This window comes from Labrus mixtus, chromosome 18 (genome assembly GCF_963584025.1).
Source record: "Labrus mixtus chromosome 18, fLabMix1.1, whole genome shotgun sequence".
In the NCBI taxonomy this organism is placed as follows: Eukaryota; Metazoa; Chordata; class Actinopteri; order Labriformes; family Labridae; genus Labrus; species Labrus mixtus.
Genome location: NC_083629.1, coordinates 23,919,763 through 23,929,003, shown reverse-complemented (window position 1 = coordinate 23,929,003; position 9,241 = coordinate 23,919,763). Strand labels below are relative to the sequence as shown.

The 9,241-nt window shown below is 45.4% G+C and overlaps 1 protein-coding gene across 1 annotated transcript; it reads left to right on the top strand.

The window, feature by feature from the left end:
- The first annotated feature begins 950 nt into the window (after positions 1-950).
- Positions 951-7,944, top strand: ky (kyphoscoliosis peptidase). The gene is made up of 7 exons (XM_061063168.1): positions 951-1,089; positions 2,025-2,590; positions 3,224-3,338; positions 3,433-3,550; positions 5,430-5,621; positions 5,909-6,099; positions 6,294-7,944. The coding sequence occupies exons 2-7, from the start codon at positions 2,045-2,047 to the stop codon at positions 7,619-7,621; spliced, it is 2,490 nt and encodes an 829-aa protein (XP_060919151.1). The 5' UTR covers positions 951-1,089; positions 2,025-2,044; the 3' UTR covers positions 7,622-7,944.
- The last annotated feature ends 1,297 nt before the right edge of the window (positions 7,945-9,241 follow it).

Here is a 9,241-nt window from a genome sequence, read left to right as displayed (position 1 = left end):
GACCACCAGGTGTCTCCAAAAAATGCTCAAAAAAATATCCAGATTACTCCATTCAGTTGGAGCCACTTTAAATCCCCCCGTCTCCGTGGACTGGGCCCTGACCGGTCCATGCTAAAACCTCGGAGAGTCTGTGAGTGTAGCGGACTCGTATGTGCAGGATGTGTAAATCAGCAAAACTTCACAAAAATGTTCCCCATCAATTTCTGTGTTTTCAGTTAGTTATTTTTTTGTGTTTGCATTTAAATTTGGATGTTTTGAGGATTCATTCTTTGAATATGTGTTATGAACTGTAGATGTTGTAAACCTGCATTGCATGAATCATTGCATGTCAATTAGACCGTACCTATAATTTGAAATTAAGCCAGTCATTCACAAGAGCTTCTTTTTTAAATCTCTTATTTTAAAACTGATCTGCAGTTTCTCAAAGTGGTTCAGACTCTAAATGGAATCTCGATGGAGTTATTTGTGTGTTTTTGCACGTGTGCCACAGAAACAGGAGCGACTGCATGTGTGTGCTTGATGTTCACGCGGCACTTATCGTATGCCAGGCCTCCTCATGAACCCTTCTGTCCCCTTTTCTTTGAACCTCCAACCTCTTTGTTGAATCCGACCCCTTCCATCTCCACCCAACACGTGCTCACGCCCCAACTTTTCCATCCGTCCAATTACAACCACACGAGTGCTCACGTTCAACGATCCATACGGTCACATGCCGACATCTACAACCTGACGCACAAACATTTACAAAATCACACCCCACCCTCTCGTGTGTGTGGGGTGTATGTGCTGATTAGCAGATGCATGTACAGAACACACACACACACAGCACATCATCTGTAAAACAAACACACACAATCAAACACACACACACACAGACGTCACACTCCTGAGTTGGGGCTTTACTCTATTGGCTGGTCTTAACTGCTTTGTAGTATTTTTAGGCCTGTTATTCTGGGGCCTGTCCTGGCAGGCCACTGGGAGGGTATATAAGCTCCCCCTGCAAGTGGGGACCACTGAGAACACACAGTGGAAACAACTCTGCCTGGCACTCCAGCGAACATCCAGCAGGCATTTCTAAATCCCCTCAGGGTGAGTAAAAGCCTAATCGACTTTTAGGGATGTCGCCTTCTGAGAGCGGGTTTACCTACCTTTACTTTTGTTAGGGGGACTATCCAATAAACTGCATTTTTAAAGAGTTATCTTCAACCTTTATGGGAGAATACATTTTTAATTGTTTGTACGGGAAACATTTATTGGATTGGATGAATTCCAACATGTGTAGTGGTTCCTTTTTAAAATCTTTTGTGGACTTTCACTATAGTTGCACTCTAGGAAAGTCAGAGGTCAGGGTCAGCTGCAGCACGCTGCCCACAGAGCTGATGGGACCCAGTGGCCTGCTGAAGGACACTTGAGCTGGGCAAGATACAAGCTGGCATGGGGCTTCAAATTGGGGGTCGTCCAGGTTGAAGGACGGTCAGTGTGTTTACTGTGCCAACCCGGCTCGTCCTTTGAAAAATACATTTTTGATACAGTGCTGTTAATCCTTATTGAGATTTCCATGATGGCTCTCAGGAAAGAAAAAGTAAAAATAGACTTCATTCACAGTTTGCTTAAAGTTGCATCTGTACAGACATCAATCTGAGGCTTCCTCACATCACATATAGAGAGTTAAAAGGCGGTACTAAATTTGTGAAGGCTTTTGACTTTTTTAGCCTCGACAGAGACTAATGAGTCCGACCTTTGCGTTAATTTCTGGTCATGAATAGACATGATATAATTGCCAATTCATCACTGTCTTGCACAGAAAGTACAGTATGGTATATACTTCCTGCTACACTCCGAGAGTGCAGAGCGTGCAATAGTGCTTTGGATCTTTTGTGAAGGGTCCCCACAGCATCTTAAGCTTTTGAACAAAGTGCTGAAGCCCTACCTGCTCGCAGGATTAAGAGCAGTTACTAAAAATAGCATCTGAGAAAAATGTCAAATGTGTTCTGAATAGTGTCTACTTTTCTCTCTCTGGTTAGGACGCCATGCTTCCAGCATAATGTCTGCTAAAGTTGCAATCCAGAAGTTTTCCTTCCCCTTCTCCTGCGCCGCACGCCTTTCTCAGCCGGATGAGGTGACCCAGAAAGGATGCGTGCAGGCGAAGGCCCTGGCGCTCCACGACCTTCAGGAGAACCCGATAATAAGGGAACCGAGCCTTGTTGCGGTGGTCGGAGCTCTGGTTCATGATGAAAACCAAAAGAGTCCTCCAATGGCTGCGGCCAAGGTCCTGGACTGTGCAGAGGCTTCCCCGAGTGAAGTCGTCTGCAGGCGGAGTGCGTTCGAGAAGCTGACAGTGGAAAATGAAGATCAGCGTCCTGCGGCAAAGAGACAGCTGTCGTCCGAGAGCGCGGCCAGGACGATCACCGTGGTGAAGAAGAGCGCGGTGAGGAAGGAGGCCGAGGAACAGAGGCACTTGAAACTGAAGCCGCAGCGGATGACGCCGTGCCCCGCGGTGACAGGGAAGAGGAGATGTCGAAAAGACCTCTTCACCAACTCCGAGGTGTTCCACAGGGTCGACTCACACGCCATCAGAGCGGGAGCAGAGGTGACGATGATCACACATTATCATTCCTACATTACATTACAAAGAAGGTGGCAACATTTGAGGCAAAGTGGCAAAACCATTAACTTTGTCTTGATATGAATACCATCTCTAACCTTAAGAGTGACTAACAGCAGTCCATGCAACGTCTGTTACTCGAAACAAAACTTTCAATGTATTGTCAGTCACGTCTCTGCTTCCTCCATACAAAATATCAGAATGCAAAGAATCCACATTTGCAGCAGGATAAAACCAAAGCTAACTTAAAAAAAAAACAAAAAAAAACAAAGACGCAGCAGAGATGGACCTGTGTGTCCCTGAGCTCTGCAGTAAAAGCACTGAAGGACTGCGATGAAAATATAACAAATATCGCAGCTCTCAGGCTGCACTCACAGCCTTGAGCATGAATGGTAACTCAGCTCGTTCGATACACCGAGTGACACTGAAGAATACTGGCTGATAGGATAATGTCAGAGGGTGACGGACATAAAAACAGAAGAAAAAATGTGTGGCAATTGTTCCTTGAAAGTTTGTAGATGCTCGCTGAATGTGAAAAAGTGAAACTTCCACACTCATCAATCTTTATAACTCTTATCTAAGATGATATTTTTGTGTGTGTGTGTGTGTGTGTTTCAGCTGAAGGAGAAGTGTGTTTATGATGTAAAAACTATAGCACAAAGCGTAACTCAAGGAGCGAGAAACGAGCTGGAGAGGGTCCGTGCAATCTGGGTCTGGCTGTGTCACAACATCGGTGAGTGTTTGACTTAACTTTAAATATTTCACACATTTAAAAATAAGAGATTCAGCAGCGGGCGTGTCGACTGAACTGAATGTTGTCTCCGTAGAGTACGATGTGAGCGGGTACCTCGGCCACTCGGAGAAGGTGAGCTCCCCAGAGGAGGTGATAGCGACCGGGCGGGGTGTGTGCTGCGGCTACTCCAACCTCTGTACAGAGATGTGCAGGTAAACACAAGTAAACAAATGGCTTTTCTTTAAAGTATTAGACCAAAGCAACATGCATCTCTATAACCACATTGTTACAACAACTGATCAGACAGATTTCAATTTGCAAAGATGTTTGAAGTCTTTGCAGGTTAAAGCTGCATTTATTGATATCTGACCACTTGAGGGCAGCAGAACAAGCTATAAAAACTAAATTAACATCATAGCATTGTTATTGCTAACTTGATAGCTTAAATAAAACCATCAGACATCAAGCAAACTGTTAGCAACAGACGTGGAGCTACAAATTGAAATACAGTTTTCACTTTTGTTGTAGCTGTATTTTGGTGTTCATGAAAACTCTCCAGGGGATAATCTGACGAGCTAAGTAGTAATAAAATATAATCTTTTTATATTTTGTATTTTAAAGTTTAAGCTTTAAGTTGTATTTAAATTGACACTTTATATTTTAGGTTTAAAATGTTTAAATGTTTAAAATTCGTCTACCTGCACTGTTGTTAATTGACTGCTCTGTGTGCCTTTGAATTGCCCCCCGGGGACAAATAAAGTTTTTTGAATTTGAATTTGAATAAATAAGTAATTTTAATATCAACAACATTTTTCCTGGTCACAGCTGACCCTAAACGAGTTGAACTACTTTAGCCTAAAACAAAGCGTGAAACTTCACTAGAGTAAAGATGTCAACGGCGAGTACTCATCCCATCCCTAAATCTGTTTCTTATGTCACTTGATACTCCACAATGTCAACAGCTTACTCATGTTAATGGCTGTTTGGTGCCAGCAGCATGTGTAGAGTGGATTTATGTCATGTTTTTTTTTTGCTGAACACAAATGCCCACTGCAGTGGAAAAAGTTTATGAGCTTAAAGATGCTAAAAAAGGCTTTTAAAGGTCACATATTCATTTTCTTTTCAAACAGTTTAAATAAGTGTCAGAGCTCCTCAAAACGTGTGTGTGAAGTGTCTTGTTCTAAATCCACTCTGATCCTGTATTTGATCATGTCTATAAACCCCTCTATTTCAGCCCTGCTCAGAACAGGCTGTTTCTGTGTCTGTACCTTTAAATATGTAAATGAGCTGTGTCTGACCACACCCCTCTCTGGAAGGGCTCGAGTGTACTCTGTCTTTCTCTCTCCATGTCCTATTGTTTACGGTGAGAAGGCAGACTCAGAGGGCAGAACAAATACCTAGCTGTGGGAGTGTCACCCACCTGGGGGAGGGGCTTCTGCCCTTTGTGATGTCATGAAGGGAAAATCTCCAAACGGCCTGTTTGAGCACACATTTTCTGAAAAGTGGAGCAGGGAAAAGACGGAGAGGATAGACTTTTCTCATCATTGGGGGGTTTGTAGACGGACTAGGGACACATTAGAGTTAAAACAACACAGTGAAGAGGATTTTTTTATGGGACCTTTTAGGGAAACAGCTGAGTCTGACATTATGTGGCTCCCTCCATAGAACACATAGCTGTTGGGGTCATTGTAATTTTTATAATAAAAGAGTAGCGTCATTGTTTACATGGCTCCAAAAAAACAAAGTGAAACCAATTGGCTGCCGGACACCAACAAAAACACATCAAGAATCTTCTGGATACACTTCAGTTACTGTGCATTTAAATTTCATTACATTTTTTATAATTTTTGAAAAAGAATGTAGCCATCTATTTATCCAAACATCCATTCAGAACTGTGCTGCATTCTGTGTCCTTGGTCCCTTCTAAGTTCCAGCTGGACATTTCACGTTTATATAACATTGGCTGAATGATGAATTAATTATCAACAGCATTAAAAAACCTTGAGATTGAGTATAACGACGATGGGAATTCAAAACAAACAAAAAAAACAAAAAAGCGAGCACATTTTTCTGTTTGGTCTTTGTTTACAGAGAGGTGGGCATCGATTGCCAAGAAGTTCCGGGCCACAGTAAGGGCATCGGGTACCGCCAGGGCAAGAGCCTCAAGAATGTGAAATCTGATCACCTGTGGAACGCTGTGCTTCTGGGAGGACAGTGGTTCCTATTGGACGCCTGTTGGGGAGCAGGACGAGTGGATATGGAACATGAAAGCTTTGTCAAAAGGTTTGAAACTGGGGTGGGGGGGGGGGGAGGGGGGTGGCTACAACCACATTGGTGGTTCAGTGGAGATTTAATGCTAGAACGAATGTTTTCTGTGAAATACACCCAATGCAGGAATAAAAAGAGGAATCAGGCAAATAGCTTTTTGTATTTTACCCCAAACAGTGAAGCAACACCGCATGCAATCGTGACAAGTTTGAGTTTGCTCTTTAGTGGATTCGCACACACCCCCAAACCAGCAGCGAGCGGGGTCTCAAACCAGTCTGTTGTCTCCATCTGTCGCCCTGAAGGTTCGATGATTTCTATTTTCTAACGGACCCCGAGGAGTTCATAGATTCCCACTTTCCCGACGAGGAGAAATGGCAGCTCGTGGACGCGCCCATTACCCAGGAGGAATTTGAGAGGAGGGTCTTCAAGACCTCAACCTTCTTCACGATGGGGCTCAAGCTGGTTCAGCCTCATCACGCTCACATTGTCACAGGTCTGTCCTTTTGACTTGTTGATGTCACAAGGGGATGTGAATTCCTGTTTTTGTGCATATGGTTTTTTTTTTCCTGAAATGAGAAGGTGTGTGATTCTTTTAAAATCACAAAATCAGTCCAACATCTCCTATCGACCCCTGGTTGTTATCTAGTTTCAACCCTTCTCAAAATCCTTTTCTGATTTCCTCCTCAGACGACGGCGAGGCGAACGTGTGCCTCGGCTTCTCCAGATCTGCGACATTCACCTACGAGATCACACAGCACCGGGACCTTCTCCACTGCGGCGCTTCAGAGCAGAAAGAGTCCAACAACTCCTCCTACGGCCTCCTCACCGTCTCCCACCGGAGCATGAAGCTGCAGCTGCTGCCGCCGGCGAGCGGTGTGTACGACGTGAAGGTGTTCGCCAGACCGGAAACGGCCACCGCGCCTCTGTTTTGGGTCTGCTCCTTCACCGTCGAGTGTCCGACCCCAAGGGCCATGGAGGAGATCCCGGAGAACCCCTTCTTGTCGTGGGGACTGCAGACCGCCGCGGGATCTCTGGGCGTCGCGGGAAGCAGCCAGGGCAGCGAGGTGGCGGAGGTGGAGGAGGGCGTCTTCGAGTTGGCGTTGAAGACGTCCAGGCCTCTGATGGTGCTGTGTGAACTGGTGCACCCAGAACTGGAAGGTACTGTGGCCAAGCGCTGCCTGGCGACTCAGATTCAACCGAACGTCCTGACTTGCCACGTCTTGTGCCCGATGCGCGGCTTCTACCGGCTGACAGTGTTTGTGCGGGACTACGAGAAGACAGATTTGAAGTTCCAGAATGCCGCCAACTTCCTGTTGCACTGCAAAGGGAAGGTGGCCGGCTTGGACGAGCTCTTCCCCCCCAACCTGGGTTCAGTGTGCGGTCCTGGAACCCGCACGACAGAGGCAGGGCTGTTGAAATTTAGCCACACGACCGCACTGTTGAGCACACAGCAAGGGAAGTGTAACATCACCTTCCACAACCAGCGGGACCTCGAGCTTCACACCGTGCTCAGCAGAGAAGAGGAAAAAACAGCCGCCATCCCGCTTTCCCGGCACCTCTTCTGCACATACACAGACACAAAAGTGACGGTGAGCGTCAGCCTGCCTGATGCCGGTGTGTATCGGCTGGGCCTGTATGCCAGGATCGCCCCCGGCGGAGACTTCAACCCCATGTGTGACTTTGTTCTGAGGAACAGCTGCGATCAGCCGTGCCCTCCTTTCCCCTGCGTCTTCTCCGCCTGGAGGAAAGGCTGCGTGCTCTTTGAGCCCCGTGTGGGCCTGCTGGAGCCCCTCTCGTGGGTCCGCTTCAGGGTGAGGGTCCCCGGGGTCCAGAGGGTGAGCGTAGTCGGGGAGACGAGAACTGATCTGAAACTGAACAAGAGCAGAGTCTGGGAGGGCGAGGTTTTCAGCGGAAACGGTCTCCAACAACTGAAGCTAGCGGCCGCCTTGGGGGAGTCCAGTGACATGGCTGTTTTGATGACCTTTGACATCAAGCAGGCGGTCGGAGAAGAGTGAAACCAAAAGGATCGCAGCGACCAGTGAACAGCTTCCTGTTGATGTTTTTGATATGGACTCTTTCAAACCATGACTGTCTTTGAATATATTTACAAAAATTCAAACTCCAAGTCATAACCATTCAGGTTTACCAGCTTCAGCAACACAAGATCAACTTTATTAGACCGACATTGTTCAGATAGTGGTCTTCATCAGGGACCCAGATGGAGGCCATGAGCCCAAACGTGTCGGCCTAATAAAGTTGATTTTCATACTACAATTGTTGCGGGAGCTTTTCAACCTCTATGAAACAGATGGAGCCATCTTACTGCCAGTCATGTATGAAAATTTATGGTGCTCAACAGTTATATAATTCAGATCGAGAGTGCATTTGATTATTGATGTTATGTCATTGAAGGTTAATCTGCCTTTTGGAATGATGATTGTCGAAAGGAATGAAATAAAAATGAAATGTGAAAACAGTATCCATATTTGGACCACTTTTTTTTTCCAGGCACGGTATCTGCAAAGGTACAAATAAAGTTTCCAGTATTAATCATATTACTGAGAGAGAGGCCTTAAAATGACCCTGAAAGTTTTAAAGGTGACATATCCTCCTCCTCTTCATCCAGTTTAAATAAGTCTCAGAGCTCCTCAAAACATGTGTGTGAAGTTTCTTGTTCTAAATCCACTCTGATCCTGTATTTGATCATGTCTATAAACCCCTCTATTTCAGCCCTGCTCAGAACAGGCTGTTTCTGTGTCTGTACCTTTAAATATGTAAATGAGCTGTGTCTGACCACGCCCCCTCTCTGGAAGGGCTTGGGTGTACTCGGGCAGACTCAGAGGGCAGAACAAACACCTAGCTGTGGGAGTGTCACCCACCTGGGAGAGGGGCTACTGCCCTTTGTGATGTCATGAAGGGGAAATCTCCAAACGGCCTGTTTGAGCACACATTTTCTGAAAAGTGGAGCAGGGAAAAGACGGCTACAAATGTGCAACTTTACAATTTAAAGTACAAGCAGAATAAAATATGCTGCATTGATATGCACTCTTTGCAAAATACCTAATAGTTAGTTTTTCCATAAGTCCCACAGGACAAATAGCCAATCATAGTTTAGGATATTTGGGGTGGCCAATCAGATTTCTAGGGGGGCCCATGCCAGTCCTTTGGACACGCCTCTGTTGTACAGATTATAGTAAATTAGTGTTTATTCTAGTATTAGTTGAATAGTAGGGGACATGCTATTGGACTTAGTTGTTGGTTTATTAAGTAATTATTAACAGTCTTCATAAAACACCTGCAAGAAATCCTACAATCATTTTCAGAGGATGTAGTTCGAAGCGATCTTAAAGCGCAGCCTCCAAACATGGCAGACCTTCATGGAGGTATGATATATTACAGGGTTGTTCTTTCTGTAATGAATTGGCAGAGGAGCAGAAGACATTGTTACCAACATGAACTTAAACCAGAAACAAGGCTGGTGACATCTTGTAAAATGTCTCTGAAACGCGTCACATGAAATCAAATTAGCTGAAGTTTAAATGTTCAATAACTCTCAAAGTCCACCACTGTGCGTTGCACTTTAGCTGCAGTGACCTGGGCCCACTCAGCGGGCTTTGGCAGACGCCAGCGAGAGT

Coding starts and splice junctions, on each gene's coding strand:
- ky (XM_061063168.1), top strand. CDS start 2,045: ATGTCTGCTAAAGTTGCAATCCAGAAGTTTTCCTTCCCCTTCTCCTGC. Junction 2,591..3,223: donor CCATCAGAGCGGGAGCAGAG/GTGACGATGATC, acceptor TGTGTGTTTCAG/CTGAAGGAGAAGTGTGTTTA. Junction 6,100..6,293: donor TCACGCTCACATTGTCACAG/GTCTGTCCTTTT, acceptor TTTCCTCCTCAG/ACGACGGCGAGGCGAACGTG.